General features: G+C 34.5%; 1 protein-coding gene across 1 annotated transcript in view; it reads left to right on the top strand.

Moving 5' to 3' along the window:
• Positions 1-23,707, top strand: part of LOC149410310 (sodium-dependent noradrenaline transporter-like) — a 103,993-nt gene that overhangs the window by 5,776 nt on the left and 74,510 nt on the right. The window contains exons 2-3 of the mRNA XM_089648987.1: positions 4,837-5,070; positions 7,111-7,287. Of these exons, the coding sequence (XP_089505113.1) occupies positions 4,837-5,070; positions 7,111-7,287 (411 nt within the window). The remainder of the gene's footprint in view (positions 1-4,836; positions 5,071-7,110; positions 7,288-23,707) is intronic.

Here is a 23,707-nt window from a genome sequence, read left to right as displayed (position 1 = left end):
TACTAAAATTTTATCAGAAACCTGTTAATTCATTCGTTAAAGGCCTGTAATCCCATTTCTAACCGGATTACCAACAATTTGGAGAGAATCTTAATGAATTAGCAATACTTATTATCTCCGTGTAGAAGCGACCCGTTGTTTCAACTGTATACAAATGTTGGGCACGTGTTGTCAAAGGGATCAAAGACGCGAGTTCCTCGGAGCATCTTCCATTAAAATACCGATAGAAAAAAGACAGTATTCCCACCCGTTGCCTTGCTCTAAATATTGCAATCCGTTTGTCGAGATTAACGGATGACCCGTTCCTGCACGGATTCGAGTGGTTTTTTTTAAGGAGGCTTCTAAATTCAATCGTGGGGTACACTTACTATTCGTACCAGTTGTGTACCTACAATTATTGAACTGGTCACCAAATACGGCTAGTGCCATTTCAAGCAACGATTCGATTCAAAATGTTGGTCTTTCACCAAACATCTACCACTTAAATCTTATAATGAGCTGCAACATGCTCTGAGAGTAATAAACGATACTAAAAAGGTCTCTAAATATATCTAAACGTACCCAATGATTACAGAGCAGATACACAAAAAGATATTTGTTCTTGGCGTATACGTAAACCCGATGTAAATTCAATTTCCAACACTGACGAGTGGCATAAAATTGTTGCATTATGTTTGTATGAGGGTATCTATAATGTACCTACCGATTATCAATTTTATATCCTAGCTTATTCTTATCAGGTTTGCTTGATTACAACATTTTTAGACGAAAGGCATTTTTTACGTTACCATGCTAATGCTCCGGAAGTATAGTAATCCATACTGTGCTCGCTAGGCTGGGCCAGCAAAGAATGAAGATTTTTCGAAGATAGAGATAGTATCTAGCTATCACAAGGGTCATACAACGAAATAATAACCTGACAGATGTGAAACATCGAAATAATAGCCGTCACGGGACGTCTGGCACATGTGAAACTTCGAAATAATAGCCGTCACGGGACGTCTGGCACATGTGAAACTTCGAAATAATAGCCGTCACGGGACGTCTGGCACATGTGAAACTTCGAAATAATAGCCGTCACGGGCCGTCGGGCACATGTGAAACTTCGAAATAATAGCCGTCACGGGACGTCTGGCACATGTGAAACTTCGAAATAATAGCCGTCACGGGACGTCTGGCACATGTGAAACTTCGAAATAATAGCCATCACGCGACGTCTGGCACATGTAAAACTTCGAAATAATAGCTGTCACGGGGCGCCTAGCAGATGTGAAACATCGAAATAATATCCGTGACGGGGCGCCTGGCAGATGTGAAACATCGAAATACAAGCCGTCTCGGCCGAATAAAGCGTCGTTCCGTCTTGCCACGCTTGCTACGCAAGAGTAGGTATCACCCCCCTCAGTGCAAAAAAAAAAATTTCACATCCAAATTGCATATCGCCATATATATATATATATATATATAATATAATTAATAATATTACATTTTTGGTAATGCAAGACTAGTGGATGATCCTAAGTTCGAGTACAGGTGGCACCAATAATATTTGGTCAATTTATATAGCACCGTTTTCGTGAAAAATCACCTCAAGGGCGCTGAAACTGTTGTGAACTTTTAAAATTTCTTAAAACTTGTAAAGAAAATTATAAATGGTTTGACGTTAGGACCGACATCTATTTCGTATATTAACAACTGTATTGTCATCTAATGTCTGAAAATGCGTATATGTCCAGTTAATAGAATGCATTGTCATCGACAACGAGTCTGCCGAGTTTCAGTTCGATCGGATCTCGGAAGTGGGTTAATTTCCACTCCCAAGATTTGCATCACTATATTTATTAATCTTTATAACGAATTGGTGTACATTATGAATACCAAAATATATGCTTTAGATAAATTGCAGGTTTTCCTATCGTTTCTTTTGAAGAAAATACAAATAAAAAAGTAAATTACTCAATAAAAAATATAATTGTAAACTACTAAACAAAATATTTGTTCATTATAAATGTATAAACGCGTTAAGGAAACAATTTTTAAAAATACAGTATTATAGCTACAATTATTATCTGTGACAGTTTTCTTTGACTAACTTTTTTGCTTTCTTATAAAATTATTTACAAAATAAATAAAAAACCACTTTTGTGATTGAAATCGAACGTTTCTAGACTCCGTTTCTCAAGTGATTTTAATGCATATTACCTAAATTTTCTGACAACATAAGGCATACCAAGAATATACACATTTTTGGCTTGTAGCTTCTTAATTCATTTACATTTACGAAAACAAAAGTGAAATTGAAATAGAATTTAGAGAAATAGATGAATATAAATATGCGTCAACTAACCATTGCAATAACAAATAGTACGCGGTAATGGACTAAACTGTTGTTACTCCCGTATTAATTACTATTAAAGTAATACGTCACTTCTGCCACCAGCAATTAGTATTTAACTCTTGGTCCAATTAACAATGCGGAACACGAGTTGACAATGAATTAACACATGAACCTAATAGGTTCAAACCATTGCATATATGTTGTTGTCATTAGCATTGGCAAATATCTTTATCGTTTTATTTTTGGCAGACAATTTTATAATGGTATTTTGCAATGTATTTTTTGCTGATTTTTCGCAAGACATTTTCTGCCAAACCCTTGATGAAATTTTTTCCCGTCACCTCCAAGTTAAAAAGGGTCAAATAAAACCCTAATAAGGTAAAAAATATATAAATGAGATAAAAATACAAACTTAAACCCTCGGACTAAACTGCTCGCTTTTGGGGAACAGCTCATAATATGGTCTCACAGAATTCATTCTGTCTCCCTTACTGTCATAGTGAGAAATATGATCTATACGTTGTTAAAAAGAGAAAATACCACGCTTTATATTCAAATCTATAAATTAACGACAGAATAATTAAAATGTACACCTATATGAAACCAAAGGTTCCGCAAGTTGAGAAAAATTTATGAAATTTTGTGAATTTTTTACAATTTTTTTTTTGTTTATATTAAAAGACAAAAACGTGAGGTGACAGTAATGTTTTAATACACTTGACCATCTTGAAATCAAACATCTTGACCGCATATCAGAACATCGGATGTCAGAAGTGGTAAAAACTCGTGAGAGTTGGTCTTCGGCGTTATGGAAATGCACGCTCGTTTCTTTGGGTTTGGGTCAACGCAACATTTGAGTTCCCAGATTTTTTTCTCCCAAGAGCTGAATAAGCATAGGTAAAGTAGTAATTATCAAATCAACTAAGTCCATTTTGGAAACTTTAAAAGAGAAACAATAATTGTTATTTTTTTAAACTGGCCGTTTGGATCTACTTCTGATCCTTGACAAATCATTGAAAAGTTATGTAAAGTCATGAAACGTAAAAAAAAACTAACATAGTTAACAAAAAATTTTGTCACTTTCAAGACTTTATTTTAATTTTTTTGCATTAACTGCACACAGAGACTCTAGGGAAGTAATGATGCTTATGACATAAATCAGCTCGCAAAAACTATATTCGATATTATCCATATATACTTATGTGCTTTACATATTTATTATTATTAACTTATTAATAAGTTACTTACTATTATTACCTATTGTAATTATTATAATATATTCTTCTTAATGTACTTATTTTTATCTACTTCATTTACTTATTATATTCTAATTATTTCATGTACATTATTATTATTTACTTATTATCTTATATTTATTTTCTTATTATTATGTCCATAATGTGCCTTTATATTTATTTACTTACTATTATTTACTTACTATTATTTACTTAATATTATTTACTTACTATTATTTACTTACTATTATTTATTTATTACACGCCCTAGTGCGCTTTTCTAAAAATAAAATTCAGGATATTTGTATCAAAGTAAACACTTAAAAATTAATACAATACAATACAATAATAAAGAAAAATGTTAAGATAATGACAAAAAAGGCTGCAAAGAAAAAATACATATGAACAGTGAAAAACACAACAAAATAATGACAAAAAAGGTTGCAAAAAAACAAAGAACAAAATTCATAGTTAAAAATGTGAACAGGAACTAAGAATCCTCTCGCATTTAATTGAATAAGATTCAACAAAATTATTCACTTACTATTATTTACTTACTTTTATTTACTTACTATTATTTACTTACTTTTATCTACTTACTATTATTCACTTACTGTTATTTACTTACTATTATTTACTTACTATTTTTCTTTGTAATACTTATTTAGTCCGCAAAATTTTATTGTTTCAACTTTAAAAGTACTGCCTACCTGTAATTTTAGTTTAATAACTGTAGTGTTTATTTTTGTAATAATTTCGTAGGTTTGTGTTCACAATATTATATTGAGAACACATTATGTATTTTTGTTATTAGTAGTAACTAGTTGACCAGTACCCAGCGTTGCTCGACTTACTACTCTACTCTACTTTCAATAAATATAATATACATGTTTTATATAAATAAACCTTTCGGAAGAAATTCTCTAAATGACAGTGAAACCCTTATCAAACTCCGTTGCATAGTTTAGAAGAAATCAGTGCACAAACAGACAGACGCCGATAATGACTTTGATTTATACTATTTTTATCTCGCCACAGGAATTCCCTAGTGAGATGAGCGGCCTGTAAAATTTTGTTGTAATATACCATTATTAATAAATAAATTACCTCCCCCAACCTGTCTCCACTTTTCAGAAGTGTTCTCATTGTGATTCGTCTGATTGCCCAATTTAAAAAATAATTAATTAACTCTAATTGCGCGACCTATAACACATGTCACCCCAACATAACCTTAAATTTAATAAAAATTCTATTCCTTCTCAGGGGTCCGAGAGAACGGCGAGGGCGCCGAGGACTCGTGTGCCGGTTCCCCAGACGCGCCCCTGCGTACCGGCGGCGCCCCAGCAGCCCGCAGCCCTCCTCCAGTGGCGCCGCGCGGGCCGGGCGGGCCGGGAGCTCGCTACGAGGCCGCCCCGGGGCAGGCCAAACTAGTGCTTGTCAGCCGTAACAAGGAGAACAGACCCAAACTGAGTTTGTTACCGAATTTCTTTGATGGAGGTGAGATTCATTAACATTTATTTTTTAACGCAGACCCGTGAAAAAATACGGGATATTTTAATTTTAGGATTTGTGAAGATGAAATTATCTCAAACTGAGAAATTTACCTTTTGAATGTCAGAAAAAAATTCAACAACAACAAAAGAAATACGCATTACAAATAAAAATAAATATTAATTTATTAAAATCAAGTATACATAATAATATAGGTGTTGGATGTGAATGGTTTTTTTGTAAATTTCACGTAGACAGTTACTTTTCTCTTGTTTTAAAGGTAAAGTGTGCAAAATTTCATCAATCTCGGAATAAAACTGGCGAATTGTATAAAAACACAGCCACCCACCCACTCTTCTTTATACACGGTGTCTGGAAACTCTTAGTAAAAGCGGAAAATTGGTGAATCTGCATCACATTTGTAATGGATATTGCGATACAACTTTCTTTTTTTCTTTTTCGAGTAAATCGAGTCCGAAGTCGTAATTTTTCGGATGAATTTGAAAACAAATCGGCCGATAAGAGCTAAATTCTAGCAGTTTAATGTCTTTTAAAATGCGTCAAAGCGTAGATCTGGCTTCAAATGTTTTTAACCCTTTAGTTGATAAAAAAAGAAGTAGAAAAAAATGGTGGTCAATGTGATGTAGACTCACCATTTTCCACTTGTACTATGAGTTTCCGGATACCATGTATATAGGTAAATAGATGTTTTAACAAAACGTATCCTAAAATGTCAAATCTCAAACCCTACGGACGGTTGATAAAGCCCTACGTTAATACGTCATTGATTAAATTTGTCATCTAGGATCAGTTATGAATATTTGCAAAATATGTTTCCGACAGTCTGTTGACAAAAGCCCCTACTTTTATCGCGGCCTCCGGTGTCGTTCGTTATGCAAAATAACTGGCTTATTAATGAAAGATGGTGAACTAACTAAGCTCTTAGAACTGAAAAAAATTGTATTCACGATCCATAGACTTCTTCGAAGACACGATCAATTGATTCCGTACCAGCTTCGAGAAACAAAAATTGGTAGCTACCTCATGAACTAATTAATAATAATAATAATATCTTTATTTGGTAAAGTTTACACATTACAACTATACATACATATTATGGTGTACATTGATTTGTAATTTTTATATTTAAGGTTATAAAATTAACAAAAATGAAGAACTATTAATACAAACATAATATTTTGAAGGTAAAAAGAAAATAAAAGTACAGTTGTGGTTTCTCAAATACCGCCTCACTAGGCTAGCCTGTGTTGAGGTAGAATTTTTCGTGTTAGTTCCTAATACCTTTGAACATACCTATACTTGTATTAAGAAGTATTCGCTCAATAATGTGGTGACTTCAATAACTGCGAATTTGGGTGAATGCACCGGTGAAGGCCCTATTCTTATTTTAGATCCAAATTTTTACATTATCTTTGAAATTTTTTTTGTGAATCACATTGTTTTATGCTGTCTGGAAGAATGTTGTAGAGTCTTGTCGCAAAGTATTTAAACTTTCGTTGACCAAACGTAGTATGTGTTATTGGTATTTGTAGTAAATTTTTGTTGTTGCTTCGAGTAAATCGTGTTGACTCCCCTTTTAGTGTAAAAAAAATACAGTACGAACTGTAAACGTTTATTAAAGATAATATTAATCAACAAATTATTAGTATTTTTAACATTTACGTAAGCGTCTTACGTTTATGAATGTCAATTCATAAATAGATGCGCCTGTGTTACCAGAGTATATAGATTCCAATTTATTGCGTTATGTCTGAATACCAATCAACGCGACTGTGCTGAGGAAATCGGTATAAAATCATCAGTAGTTACGCCTATCGATCTGATATTGTAAAGTTATCGATTTTACTGTGCTAAATCCATAGATGTCTGCATGTTGCATACGTGGACCCAATGTGTCCCTACCAAAATTGTCAGACGGAAGTATACGACCATCGATCATCTTCTTTTGAGTGTATCTGGAGACGAATCTCACTTACAAATTTAAATCTCAAATAAGACACTAACGAGGTGGTTGGTTTGTTTCAGTAGTGGACGAGGCGACCAAGGTGGCAGGGGTGGTCAAGAACGGCGGCAAGGTGGTGGTGGGCCCCGCTCCCGCACCCGGAACCGCCCATGGCACCCCTGGCGGCTGCAGCCAGGCCAGCTCAACTCCTGGACTGGACGATGGCTACGGATCTTCCAACAGCTCGCCGCACAGCTCGGGTAAGTGCTTACTTTTTTTAAAAGAAAGATAAATACTCAAGAGTTATGAATAACCAATAAAACATGGAACATGGTGCTTCCGTAGTTACTTAGTTAGGTATATAATTGAACCAGCGCCGTCTTTTTTTATCGTCTAGAGCCAGTTAGATTATCGCATCCCCGATCGGGGTTACGTTATGAGGCTGAAGGTAGAGGTGAGGGAAAGAAAATGGGGAAGAATAGGAAGGTGAGAAAGTACCTAGCTATTCAGATCTGGTCACCAAACATGACCAAATACATTTCAAGCAACGTTTGAATTCTGAATGATGCACAGATGAAACATTTATTAAAAATCTGGTCAAATTATTCGTATTCCCGTTAAACACGGGACTGCAGGCCTTGAATCAAGTGAGTTAACAGGTATCCTAATAAACTGTCGGTAAAACGCGAATATGTTATTAGGATGTCGAAACACTTGTTCATAATAAGTCTAATATTTTCGTATTTCGTCATTATGTTTATCAGGAAAAGCGCTACTGCTTGAACACATTCGAATGGACTAATATTTTATTAGGAAATGGATTGTAATCACGTTTTTAACAGGATTTTAATAAATCAGCTACCCATTTATCTCGGTGCGATCATACACCAGGATGATACTGAAGAAATCTGCCACTCTGGTCTGCGTGGAAACCCGACGCTTTGGACTCTTCAACCATCTTATCGGATATAAATATCCTAGACAATGACTGTAGAGGTCTATCGAGCTTTCCAACCGGCTGTAGACCAAGTAAGGTCGATAAAAAAACACATTATTCATTTAAAATTTTAAAAGGTTTTCGCATCAAAATGCGAAAATCTGTTCAAAAAATCCACCCTCCATAAATAAGCCAAAAGGAACTCTATCATAACTTACCAGAAGCTTCATAATGAAAAAATCTACGACGGGTCTTTATTATTTATCAGCGTATAAATATTAAACATGTCAGGCGAGGGTACCGCCATTGTGAAAAGTTGGTTAATTCAATAACGATTCGATATTTTGACTCCCAGGCTTCCTTTTTGTGTGGAAAACGCGAATACAAAAGTTGAGATGACAAAATGTTCGATGAATTTCCAGCGAATATTACTGAACTATAAATTAGAAAATATATCGGGAAATTAAGTCTGTTAGCAATGCTTTTATTGCTTACATTTCATCCATTATCAACCCATACCATTGGTGCCAATTTATTACTAGTGTAGTTTTTTATATTTTAAAATAAAACAATAACTTTGATTGTTATTGGGTTTATAAAAACAAAAACTCTAATAATCCGAAAGCTATTTTAATAAATGAACAAAAAATATAATTCGTTAACCCCTACTAGATATCTTCAAATCTAGTGCAAATATGAGTGCATTATGAAGTACTTAATTATGCTATTAAAATAACCCTACGAGTCATCGTTTGGGAATAACTAACATAAAGACATTCAGTCAAATTTAAACATTACAGTAATTGGGGAAACTTTACTGGGGTAATAACCATTAATAATTTCTAACATTTTACTTAGAAATGAATTAGGAAATCAGTAATTGAAATTAAAATACCTATCTAGAAATAATATAAATGTATCGTCTGTAAGTGGGCTACCCATAATTTGATTATGCCTTCAGATGGCGAAACAGCTGTCACGCGTAATAATAATTACACAGCAGAACTTGTTTAAAAATAAACTGTTTTTATAAACCCAATAACAATATTATTGAATATATAAAAAAATTAAAATTGAAATGGAGTTCTACAAATTAAACTTGATAACAATAAATAATAACTTTGATCATTGAAAACAATATTAACGGTTCTTAAACGAAAATTTGAAACCGATAAATCAGAAAAAATACCCTTGCATCTAGGAATTGAACCATGACGTTACTGTACCACTGAGCTAATAGGACCCTTTTTCCTTCGGTCATATTTAACTATATCATAATTCGCATATTTGTATGGGCTGCTATCTTTACGTATGACCGCATGATTCTTCCCGAACTAAGTGCAATCTAGATAGTGGATAAATATAACCATTCTAGATTGCAGTTAATCCAAAAATAATAATAACCAATACTTCCTTTCTTCAGGACATCATAATGTACTGAACTATATTGTGCATCACACTGGTTCACCATTCGGCCAAGTAGTGCTATATCTGTCACCAAACGGTACCTCCTCATAAAACTCGTTCTTTATCATTTTCTATTACGTTCAGACAAATAATATAAACAGATTTAGAAATAGAATTTCTCTTTGTATTTAAAAGTTTACCGTAGACGCTCCAGTATAAATTTTTAAAAAATCTAAGTTTCATTTATTCATAACTAGCTGTACCCCGCCGTGCGTTGCAGTCTGTCTGTGGAGATAGAGAAACAATAGCGCGTGTTGCTTTTGCGTGCAACAGATGGCGCTGTTTTTGGTAGTCGAAATTTGTACATAAATTACAATTATGTAATACTGGTTAATTGTTAAAGATACTGTTTGTTAAATACAAAATACTATTAGTTAGTAGTTATTCAATATATACATGGACATGGTATGAAAGAATTGAACAGGTGCGATTAGGCGCGAATTTGAGTAATCTGAAAGCATGTTGCCTGTTGTATGCTGATGATGCTGTGCTGATTGCTAACAGTACGGAAGATCTACAGTCTCTCGTGTCTAGGATGAACGAAGTATGTATGACGAATGAGTTAATAATGAATGTAAGTAAGTCTAAAGTCATGGTGTTTGAAAGAGAGAGCACGAAAACAAAATGCAAAATAGTTGTGAATGAGGAATACTTGGAGCTGTTGGATGAGTTTTTGTATTTTAGAAGTTGACAGAGAGCAAATTAACTTATATTGATGATTTGGGGCATTCTTTAAAATAGTTCCTTCTCTTTATAAATAACCAATCACGGTAAAAATATCATCAGTTTTCGATTTCCTTATATCAATACTCAGTGAGTTGAACATTTTAGGAGCTATGTAAGAGAACTGTTTTACAGAAATAATTCTATAAAACAGAAAGAATTATTTTTGTGTGAAACGAATAAAAGTAAAGTGACAGTATCTGTACGGGACGTGTTTGCCTGTACAAGAAAAGACTGTAAACAATAAGCACTGGCACACATCAGCCCTCAACCTGGGTAATGATTTAAGTAAAACACCGTGAGGTGTTCTATCCAAATAGGGTCATCGAACTGTTTTATGTTCGATACAGTCGTATTGGCCTGTGCCGCCTGGTAACAGATTGTTTTTGATGCATTTAAGTAAGACGAGTATAATTGGAATTTTTCAACTGGTAAATATTAAGATTTGGAAAAAGGGGTCATCAAACTCGCTGATGTTCACCGTAGGTAAGTGACCAGTGGGTGGCAGTTGTAATTTGATGTTCGATACAGTATCCTTGTCATATAATACTCGTGTCATAAAACAGAAAACTTCCAAACAGTGCACCCGGTCAAGGTTTGCCAATTTTTAAAATAATTAATTTTTTTATACAAAACGAAAAAAGTTAAGTGACAGCATTTTTTATGATACTTTTGTCTAATTAAATATGGTTTTCAGTTTCCTGTAAAGTGGTAAATATTGTTTACAATGAAGAAAACTACCGGTAAGCGATTTTAAAAACTTTTAGCAATATTTTCTGTACGTGTTTAAAATAATAAAATTTTGAATTGTATCCGTTTTTAAAGGCTTTCTTCTTTACAGTATTTTATTTTGGGATACTTAAAAAACAACGAATCTGTTGTGTTCCCACAAACAGTTCTCCGTCGTGAAAGGAGATTATTAATAATAAGTTATTTGTGTTAAATCAGTGATTTATTCAATAATTCGCGAATTACAAGAGTGACTTCGATGGCCGACCTAACTAGGAGCTGGCTAAATGAGATCAGCAAAACACAAGTTTGTTTGGAAGCAGCCTAACTGGCCCTGGCGACTACTGACTACTAGCTTCCATCTTGCGGACTTCCAAGCAAGCTCTTTGCGCTGCCCTCTATGAGGGCATCTGTGAAACTCTTAGCTAACTCACTTCCCAACATAGCGATTGAATTGAGATTGAATGTCATGCGGGAATATTTTTGTGAGTTGATATTATTTTGTCTAGACCTGGGGAGACATACCTTTATATATATTATCATTCACGAAATTACTTTCCAAAGTTGTTGTGAGGCTGAAAGGTGTGCGAAGGAGATAGAGATGGGGAGAGGGAGATTAGGAAGTGCCTGTAATAAATGTTTTTTTGAAATCTTTAGTGAATTGATGGTGGAATTCAATTTTAATTACCTTTTTATGAATAATATCACCTTTCTAATCGATCTCCCAGAAGGTAATAAACTCACCACCAGAAGAGATATTCAAATGAAACAAAGCCTCTACGCTAACAATAAAACAGAATAATTAATATTTGTGCAATATTGTATAGAGCCAATAACGCTCATTGCTGACAAATATTGCATGCGAAACAGTTCGTGGTTTTATTGTGGACTGTAATCAATATTTGACAGAACTATTGGGGTAGCTGTGATTAAAAATTAGAATTGGAAACGGTTTCTGACTAACCATTGCTCTTTTCGATCGAGATTATGGCCTTGAGGGACACTGCGGTGATCACTGCACATACGGAGAAAACTTACTGATATTATAATATATTGTTAACTTATCAAAATTCTGGTCAAATTATTCGTGTTTCTATTAAAAACGGGACTGCAGGCCTTAAACTAATGTATTGACAAAGTTCCTAACAAAGTATTAGTTAAAAACGAATGTTTTATGAGGACGGCAGAAAACACGTTCATACAAATACTGATATTGTCGCATTCCGTCATAATATTTCTTATGAGAAGAACACGTGTTTCGATATATTCTGAATGAATAATATTTTATGAGAAAATTGGCTTGCTATCACTCTTTTACCAGGATCATTTTTCTACATGCAATTCCGTCATATACTCGAATTAAACGCACTGAGAGAACACTGTGTGCACTGCACAGGTTTTCTTAGCATTCTGGTCATATATAATCAAGTGTTTCAATGTTACTGATGTAGGTACTCTATACTGTCAGACAGGGATAGGTAATTGGGTGAAGGGATGCAGAAACATATGTTAAAGGTAGACGAATATAGTTGCGTACCATATATCTGAAGATGCCCATCATGGTGAAACCGGTCCAGTTATTGATAAAAACGTACAAGAACGTTATAAAGGTGTTATAATTCATATAAAGTAGAATTAATTAACATAATTATGTTATCATGGATGAGAAAACCCGATTAAGTGTTGGTTGAATAAGTTTTCTTTTAATAGATTATTATTGTGGCTTCCGCGGTCAAGAGGTCTCTCAGAGGTCTCTCAGAGGTCTCTCAGAGGAGACTCTCGACTAGCAAGCTATAGGTCGCAAAGTGGCATGTATGTATTATTTTGGCCGTGTTTTGTGACCAGATCTGAACAGCCAGATACTTCCCCACCTTCCTCTACCCCTTATCCTTCCCCTCCTCACTCCCTTTAGCCTCACAACGGTTCCATGATAACTCAACATAGTGACAATTCAACACACTTTTAAAAAGTAATATAGTTGCATTAGAGACGATGAAAAAAAATTAACCTAACCTAACCTACTTAACCCAGTTAGTAAAGTTTTTGTTTCATCACTTTCCATGACTTTATATAACTTTTTAAAGATGTGATGAATTATCATTGTGATGATTTTTCCGGTCACCCCTCACAATATACCCTAATTTTGGATGCCGTGGTCTCACTGGCTCTAGATGGATGGGAGCAATTGCGACTCAAAATTTGAGGAATCCAATGAACACAAGTATCCAAATCACTGGCGAAACCGGGTAGTAAATGAATGTGCCATAAAACACTCCTGCCGTAGGGTTCGACGGTCCTATCTCAATATCTGCCCCTTAATCTGGGCCCTCTTATAATATAGGGGTGGACGCTGAAAGCTTTTTCAGGGTACAGGATTTACAAATCATGGAGTGACATTTTGGGGGAATTGGGAAGACAGGTACAACCGTAATCCTAATACAAAAATACTGCTTGTTGGAAGCTTAGCCCAATGCGCCTGAAATTTAAAAGTCCGCAAAACGCATAGCATTTCATTTACATTTTTGCAATAATAGATAATTTGCGATGTAATTCTATTTTAAGAAGACGCATAACAAAATTGCTTTGATTTAATACTACGTGTAGAACACGTCTTGGCCTTTTTTTATGTCATCTTTCGGGGTGCTTTGTGGAGGATCTTTTAGAGGAGAGGAAGGAGTAATCATGGGTTTCGAAAAGATACATGTTATGCAAAGAAGGAAACATAGAGGCCGGAAAATCATTCTCCAGCCGAGCTGTTGAACTCAAGACAAGTCGGAGAAACGACCCGTTCTCATATTACAAATTTCAACTGTGTACAAAGCTGGGCGCGTGTTTGGCGTGTTTCCGATTATGCAACGTTGCCGAAAGGATCAATGACGATACGGAGCAGCTTTTTTTTTTTTTTTTTTACAGTATTACCGCACAAGAGTCCCAACTGCTCCCGTCTGGAGCCAGTGAGACTATGGCATCCCCAATTGGGGTATGATGTGAGGCTGAGGGTATTGGGGAGGGGAGGGAGATGGGGAAGAGGAAGGTGGGGAAGTACCTGGCTATTCAGATCTGGTCACCAAACACGGCTAAAGCCATTTCAAGCAACGTTTCAATTCTGAATGGTGGTCTTACACCAGGGCGATACTGAGAGTATCTTCCACTCTGGAACGTGCCGCAAATATACTATATATTATTTTTAAATTAATTAATTGTGAAATAACACAAATTAATCAAATAAAATTTATTTGCGCACGCCGGGTTCGAACCCGCGACCTTCGGATCTGTAGTCAAAAGCGTATACCACTAGACCACGCCGGCCGTCGAAGCTTCAAGCTTCCATTGAAATATCAGTAGAAAAATCCGTTTGTTAAGATAATAGAATTTATCAAACAGAAAACCCGTTTCTGCACAGATTCCAGGGGTGTTAACTAATTTGGGGTTCCAGACAAAAGGTGGCTACCAAATTCAACAGTAGGGTGAACTTGCCTTTGCTTAAAAAATAAATAAAATCTATTTTCATAATAATGCTTTGTAGCGTAAAATCTTCTACTTATGCATAATTTTTTAATGTTTTTTCTAAGTAAGTACATTACTTACATAAGTTATTGTGAATACTTATGGCCCCGTAGTAAGCGTTCAAAGTTGGTTTGAAATGGATTTATTTAAATACGAATGTTAGAGGGAGCGCTAATTAAAAAAACGATAATAATTAAGCGAAAATGGTGAAAATATTTAATAACACACGACTCGTTTGAAATAGAGCAAAAATCTCTCGAAAAATGCTAGTTGCATTTAAAGATACACTGTGATTTGTTTTAATGCCTATAACAAATAACAGAACAAAACGCGTTTTTAATAATTTTCGGAGCTTACTTTGCGATTTTTTTCTATCGAGGGAATTTCATATAATTAACGTTTCGGCGTAACAAATGTTTAGATATTATCTTAAAAAATAACATTATTTTTTTAACTTAAAACTTAAAAAGTTTACGAGAAACTGGTTATAAATCGGTAGAAATTTGGTATGCGGGGGCATTTCCATAAATTATGATTACCCATTATTTACATTAACTAAAAGTGCTGTACCTACTAAGCCACATTCAAAGGTGTCAACATTTAAATCGATAATATCAGTGACATCTAATAGTTCATTTCCCAGTTTATGTATTCTCTACATCAGTGTTCCGCAAACTTTTTTATGTTCACGGTACACCTAACTAATCAAGAAATTTTAACGGTACACCAAAGAAAAAAAAACAAGGTAAATTTTGGATAGGATTGGCTAGGCTTATTACGAATAACGGCGAACTTTGAGGTTAAACTACGAAAGCTGCATGTCATCATAATTTAAAAAAACATCCCAGGTTTTGAATGGTTTGTTTGGCAAAGCAGGGTTTGTCTAGCCGGGTTTGTGTAATTATGATTGATATTTATCACATAACAGTGACAGAATGACCGCGAACTGTCACCGAATCGGTTCGAGAAGTGAATTTTAATTTTACGCAATTGATAATTAAAATGCATCTTTTTCCGCCACCACCAAGTCAAAAAGTTTCATTTTATAGTAATTACGGCATATCTAAAGTTTTTTTCTAAAAATTATTCGTAATAAGCGTGGCCACTCCGAACCAAAATTTACCAAAAACAATGTTTTATTAATATTTATTATTAAAATCAATATAACATGAAAAGATGTTTAATGCGAAATGTGAGCCTGTTTAACTGAACACAGACGATCAAAATTTGAAACAATCGTTGATAACGCTGCTCGCATCTCTTCGTCGATCGTCCTCAGGCGTTCTCTTTTTTTTGACTTTATCGTTGTGAGAGTTGAAAACCCCAATTCGCATAATAGGTCGTGGCAAATGGTAATAGAATTGCAATAGCTCGCTTTGACAGCAGTGGATACTCATTTTTTACGTGGAGCCAAAAATGTGCTAACTCTGTTTCAGAAAATTTTAATTTTAGTGTCCGATCAGTTTTAAGCTCCATGAATTCTTCCTGCTCGTTTATTGGTAAATGTCCAAGGGAAATGCTTTCCGAAAATGGATTTCTTACCCAGTCCATAGGTTGCAGGTTACACTTAGGAAAATATGAGTTCATTTTTTCTGCTAACAGCTCCAAGTGTTTCACTATCAAAGCCTGCACTTTTTTTTCTGAATCGGCAGCCATGACATTTGGAAACATTTCGTTACTACCATTGGTAGCGTGGCTGATCCATAGCACCAACTTAGCGCGAAAGCTTTCAATCTTGTCCGAAGACGTTAAAATGTTACAATTTCTTCCTTGCATTTTTTTGTTCAGCTCATTTAATTAGCGAATATGTCCGCCAGATATGCAAGTTTTGCTACCCATACTTCTTTTTTAAATTTTATGTTGAAATCTTTTTAATGTTATGTTGTCACGCGCATGCACCCCAATAGCTCGTGCGCAATCACGTGATAATGTAGCAATAGCACCCCACTTATGTAGTGTAGCACACGTGATAATGTAGCGTAGCGGCGTAGCACACGGCCACTTCCCAGCGATCGAGTCCCACCCACGCCACCTCCGGCCGCCGCGCCGCACAGAAAAGTAAAGACCGATTTACAGAGCACTTTGTGAGAAGTGACGCGGGACTCGCGGCACACTTACAAATGGCCACGGCACACCAGTGTGCCGTGGAGCACACTTTGCGGAACACTGCTCTACATAACAGAATTGAACACGACAGTATTTTATTATATTTGTATTTGTATTTTATTTTATTTTAGTTTATTGAGGAAACAAACAGTTTTACAATTTTACATGAATAAATACATTTTTAACTTGTGAAGTTTCCACATAAAACATTGTTATTGAATAATTTAAATCTATAATATCAGGGACATCTAATAGTTCATTGCCCAGTTTATGTATTATCTACCTTACAGAATTGAACAGGACGTTTTTTTGTTAAATAATTTGATGTAGAATGTGGATATTTAAGTTTTTAAACTTTTATTTGTGCCTGAACTTCACAAAAATAAATAAAATATATATATATATATATATATATATAAAAAAAATATGACTCATAGCAATTTTTTGTGTGGCAATTTCGACATTATCACGAGCAACGTAAGTAGTGCGTTATTTCGTTCGAATTTCACGAATTGGGTTGCCTGGGGAACTTTAACTTCTTACCAGTCAGTGTCATAATCTAAGTGTTTCTTTTAATGAGATATAAAACGTATAAGTGTCGTAAATGATGAACGTCACACCTTCAGGATTTACGACCTTAACGCGTGAATAGGTTTCATGGGTCCTTGAAACAAAACCCTACAATAATGGCCCGATCCATCTTACAAATGATGAAATTAGCAGGTATGGCACTGTAACACTATAGAACCGCATACTAGAACCTTAGCACCCTAACATCCCAACTAGAACCCCATTGCGCCCCTTCTAGCACCCCTACAATAAAGTGATTAATACTCTCTGCGCCTTACTAATTAAACGTGTTTTCAATTTTACACGACTGATAATAATGTTCGTTTAATCATTGAATACAATTTAGCGAAATACGATCTAATAAAAAAATGCATCTTCCTTAGATACGACCGTATCTTTTTTTAAACAAATAATTATAAGCAATAATTAGTCGCCTGAAATATCAATTCAAATTGAAAATATGTCCCGAGTAAAAATAAATGCCGTAGACGGGAATTGAACCCGTGCCTTCTGATGTCCGGTCAGGTGCTTTATATCCACTGAGATATGTCGGCTTATTTCCAACCCGCCAAATAATTCAATATGTACTAGTACTTCAATCAACAATTACTGCTTATTATATTTTTTCACCTGTAAACAACCAACTTTAATTTTGTAGGAAAGGGTTTGTTAGTGCTAAATTTCCCACTAGATGGCGTCGAGACACATTATATCTACATTTGTTGGTGAAATATTTTGACTTATCAAATATTATTATTTTTAATGATAAACTAATATTTATAAGACAAGGTTTTATGCATAGAATAAAGGATAACAAATAATTATAAGCAATAATAAGTCGCCTGTAATATCGATACAAATTGAAAATATCATCCCGAGAAAATATAATGCCGCCAACTCTGGAGATTGTTTTACTCGGGAGATATTTTCAATTTGTATTGATATTTCAGGCGAATAATTATTGCTTATAATTATTTGTTATCCTTTATGCTATGCATAAAACCTTGTATTATAAAAATTAGTTTTTCATTAAAAATTAGTATCTTTTTTTGTTTAAAATTTTCGTTTGAAAGTCGCTAATATTGTTTTCAATGATTACATATTACAATATTAGGTTTTACTCATTAAGTAAATCCTAAAATAAAAACATATTCATCCTTAACTTGCGGAAAATTCAATAGATGTCGCACATCAAAATAGCAATGGATTTATTTTTCCAAGACACTATCTAGATTTTTTTTTTTTATAGTGAATACCTCACAAGAGTCCCAACTGCTCCCGTCTGGAGCCAGTGAGACTATGGCATCCCCAATTGGGGGATGTTGTGAGGCTGAAGGTAAGTGGGGAAGGGAAAGAGGAAGGTGGGGAAGTACCTGGCTATTCAGATCTAGTCACTAAACACGGCTAAAGCCATTTGGAGCAACGTTTCAATTCTGAATGGTGGTCTTACACCAGGGCGATACTGGTAGTATCTTCCACTCTGGAACGTGCCGCAAATATACTATATATTATTTTGATTAATTAATTGTGATATAACACAAATTAATCAAATAAAATTTATTTGCGCACGCCGGGTTCGAACCCGCGACCTTCGGAATGGCAGTCCAATGCGTTACCACTGGACGAAAGAATTCTCGAAGAATCTTGCAATCATACATAAAAGATTCTAGATATTAAATTAAAACATGCTTAAGGTAATTATTAATCAAACGGTACAGTTAAATATGACCGAAGGGAGTAGGATCGAATTAGCTCAGCAGTAGAACCAATCCCCGTACAAGGCTCATGTCCTGGGTTCATTTCTTAGATGCGACCGAATCTTTTACTGGTTTTTGTGTTTAAAATTTTCGTACGAAAGTAGTTTTTATTGTCTTCAGCGATTAAATATTACTATTTGAGGTTTTACTCGTTCATATATTCCTGAAATCAAAATTAATATTTGTTTTAATTCAGCTGAACAGAGCGGCGAATGCTAAACACTCTCTGCCATATAAAAACAAACATGATATAAAATTTAATATGGGATAAATAAAATGGTTAACATAGCACTTGTACTACAGTGTCTTTAGGGAAATTCTCCGTATATATGTACGCCCTGCCTATGGGCGACAGCCTGGACGAGAGTATTTTTCCATAAGTTTGTGTAAAATTCAAAACGTTCATTAGTAAGATTTCTATGTATGGGTACATAGTGTCCGGAAACTGGTGAATTTACATCACATTTTTGAGTTGATTTTTTTACAGATTTTACATTTTTAGATTTGAGTCTGATGTTCAAATTTGAGGGAAAATTTTGAAAAAAATTGGGCACTAGGGAGTTACATCAGCTGTTTAATGTTTTGTTATAGATTTTTATAATAATTGTGGTTATGTTACTTTTTTATAATTAGCGGAGAAAAATGTTACTGTAGAAGATACTTTTGGTATCGCCTTGGTTAGAAACCAATCGATAGAATCAAAAAAAAAACTTGGAATGACTTAAATCGTTTTAGTTCTGAATAGCCAAGGTCTTTCCATCCATCCTTTTCCCCATCTTATTCCCCTCAGCCTCACAAAGCACCAAAATTAAAACAATTTAATTATCACCTCACAAAGCCAACTCAATATTCTACACAAGTGTGTGGCAATGTTTGTTCTATAATACCCTAGAATTAATTTACAATTTAAAAAATAAAACGTTATCAGATTATATGTTTAAAAATGTTAGTATTAATAGTACAGTCCATGGCTATCCTACGAGAAGCTGCAACGATTTAAGGCTTCCTAAGACAAATTTATCGGCAACACAAAACAATATTTGTTATAAAAGTTTCAAAATGTTCAATAATAATATTTGGATGATTCGTAAAAAGATTTGTTGATAAAAAGTCTTGCAGTTTTTCGTGGTTTATGTCTCAATGTTGTGAAGTGTAAAAACTAGTTATAGTAACTAGTAATAATAAATAGTAATAGAATGTTTTTATAATAGTTTTCAGAGTGGAAGATACTACCAGTATCGCCCTGGTGTAAGACCACCATTCAGAATTGAAACGTTGCTCCAAATGGCTTTAGCCGTGTTTAGTGACTAGATCTGAATAGCCAGGTACTTCCCCACCTTCCTCTTTCCCTTCCCCACTTACCTTCAGCCTCACAACATCCCCCAATTGGGGATGCCATAGTCTCACTGGCTCCAGACGGGAGCAGTTGGGACTCTTGTGAGGTATTCACTATAAAAAAAAAATTAAAAAAAGAATAGATGTACACCAGATATAAAATGTTTTTATTATTTATTGGTATAGCAATCCCTATGAGTTACAAAACTCATTGTAAGATCAGAGGAACTTACAACACATAGGTGGGAGTTAATAGGTACAATTTTACATTGATATTTTAATATAAAAAATATAAGTTTCACATACCAAACAGTACACAAATAGAAAAAGGGAGGTTAAATAAAACAAAAAAGGAAACAGACGACAGGGATATACACATAAGCACAGAGCCAAGGAAAGAATTTAGAAGAAGTTACTTACCCACATTGGTAAAAATAGAGTATGCTCGATTACAAATACAGGGATGGAAAAGGAGAGAGAGAGAGAGAGAAAAACAACACGACAATAATTGCGTATTTTCGTTTTTATGTTTTAAAAAAATATTCTTTTAAAGCCTTTTTTTGGATTATGCTGGCTGTTTTTATACATATCTCGCGGAGAGTTAAATTTCATAACTTACACTAATAAAATACACTTAATAAAAATTGGGGATGCCATAGTCCACCGGTTCCGGGGAGTGGGGATTCTGTAGCTAACATAAGTAACGCTATTATAACTTGTATGCCCCTTCCACTCCCCTTGGCCTTGAAGGACTGAGGGTAGCCAAGTGAACTAGCGATATGTGCCACGTTTACTACCCCTGGACTTAATTTACCGGAAAGATTACTCTATCAAAATATCATACTCCCTAGAAAAACTAACGTTAGTTTATCTAATGTGGTAAATAGTTTAATGAACTAAGGCAGCGATGCGCAGCCTTTTTAACACAATTATTAAATTAGGCCCCTAAGGGTATCGGTGGCTCGTACAAACTGTCGGGTTTGCAACTAAATTTATTAGATTGTAATTTTTAACCCTGGAATGCTTATTCCATCCAATTCTATAAAAATTAAAAAATTGTATTTTTTTACTGTATTTTTTGCATTTTTCTCTGTCTTGTTCTGTTTCATGTTTCGTTAAGATTTATTAGTATTAACTTCTTCTTCAGTGTTAAATTACATTGATGGATATGACCTTCAAAGGTGATTAAAAAACAAAAGTTGTTCCAATAAAAAAATGAATATTCATTTAGACTTTTTGGAAAACTCAATTGGTATCCCATAAAAATAAAAATTGTATATGTTTATCAAAGACACTATAAATAAAAATAAAAATAAAAAATAAGATAGGTTTATCTAAAAGGACGCTATCTAGATTGCATTTATTTCGGGTTGAATCTTGCGATCATACATAAAGATAGTTGCCAATAAAAAATGTGCGATGAAAAAATGAAGACAATGTTGGTAGTTCTTATTCGAAGTATGATACAGTTAAAAGTGACCGAGGGGGATAGGGTCCCATTAGCTCAGTTGGTAGAGCGGTGTCCCGGCAAGACAAGGGTCCTGGGTTCGAGTCCTAGATGTGACCGTATCCTTTTCTGATTTTTCTGTTTCAGATTTTCGTTTTTAAATCGCTAATATTGTCTTCAATAATTACAAACTAATTCTTTAGAATCATTAAAAAAATATAAAAATATAGGAAAAATTTGTTGCAAGACAATATTGTTGATTCTGAATTTGAAATATGAGATCGACGTTTAATAACTACGTCCCAATGGTCCAGTGGTTAAGACACTGTCCCGACAAGACAAGACAAGAGATTCTGGGTTCGATTCCTAGTTGACAGTTATTTTTTTATTTATTTTTATTTGTCTTGTTCTGTTTCATGTTTCGTTTAGTAATATCTTCTTCTTCTATGATATATTACATTGATGGGTTGAACCTTAAAAAATTAAAGAAAAGTTTTTCCAGTAAAAATAAAAATAAATAAAAAAAATTTGCGTCGTTGACATTGGTATATGATGATTGATTGGGAACTAACATATATAAGTTATAGATAAAATGTGTAATTTGACTATCAAAACGTCTACAGATTAGATGAAATGTGTCATTCGACCCATCAAACTGTTTATGTAATGAATCAAATGTTTCATTTGGCCTATATAGAAACGTCTACATTATAAATAAAATGTATCATTTGACGTATCAACACTCGTACATAATAGATAAAATGACTAATTTGACGTATCAAAACTCGTACATAATTGATAAAATGACTCATTTGACGTATCAAAACTCGTACATAATAGATAAAATGACTCATTTGACGTATCAAAACTCGTACATTATAGATAAAATGACTCATTTGACGTATCAAAATTTGTACATAATAGATAAAATGACTCATTTAACGTATCAAAACTCGTACAAAATAGATAAAATGACTCATTTGACGTATCAAAACGTCTATACATTAGATGAAATGTGTCATTTGACTTATCAGAACGTCTACATAACAGATAACATGTCATTTTATGTATCAAAACGTCTAAGTAATAGACAAAATGTATGGACTATCAAAACTTCTAACTAACTAACTAACGAACTAACCATCGTGCTGTTTCTCCGCAGGGGTAGTCAGAGAGGACCGCCAATCAACTTGGTCTTGGCACACATACATCGTCTCATACATACTCTTCTTTTATTCTGACTCTTAACATGGTCTGAATCCAGTATCTGATTCACTTGATTGTGCCATGTCTTCCTCGAGCGTCCACGACTTCCGCTACCATTCACATTTGCGTCATATATTCTTTATTCTACATAATGGATAAAATGTGTCAAAACTACATAATAGATACAATGTCATTTGACGTATCAAAACGTCTACGTAATAGATAAAAATGTGTCATTCGTCTATCAAAACGTCTATATAATAGATCAAATACATCAGTGTTGCAATTTGCTATCATATGGCAACTATTTATCGATGTGGCTATGCTAGGCCCTAGAACAATCAATTTTTAAATCAAATATTATTTACATACAATTTTTTAAAAATTCAACACAACTTCACTGCAAGAAGTATCAAATCATATCACCTAGCAAATATACTCGTATATATACTACAATACAACTTCAAGGTATTTTTAAATATTAACCAGTTGCGTCATTTATAAACCTTTGATTTATACATTCTCTCTTATTTATTGACATACTGAGCGTTTAGATCTAGGCTTCAATCAATCATTCAGTCTCCATTAACTCCTACTCATTCTTATATCGGTAAACCACCCTTACCTTAACCGCAGGCTATGACCGGACACGGATATCGGACACCGGACGTGTGTAGTACCTGCAAAGGCTCTCAGGGACCGGAAGAGACACCCCACTGGGGATCACGTGGCCGGAAGTAGCGTCTAGTGATCTCCACGGTACGGCAGACTGATCGAATAATCCATAATCCAATCATCCACTAACCAACACACACGGTATTCCTTACCGGGCAGGCAGATAGCGTTTAATGTGCACCCCTTATTAAATCAACATTCACAAATATTTAATACAATTT

Source organism: Hesperophylax consimilis, chromosome 28 (genome assembly GCF_061612785.1).
Source record: "Hesperophylax consimilis isolate HC1 chromosome 28, BYU_Hcon_1.0, whole genome shotgun sequence".
NCBI lineage: Eukaryota > Metazoa > Arthropoda > Insecta > Trichoptera > Limnephilidae > Hesperophylax > Hesperophylax consimilis.
The sequence above is the reverse complement of the archived record's forward strand: the minus strand, read 5'-3'. Positions and strand labels throughout refer to the sequence as shown.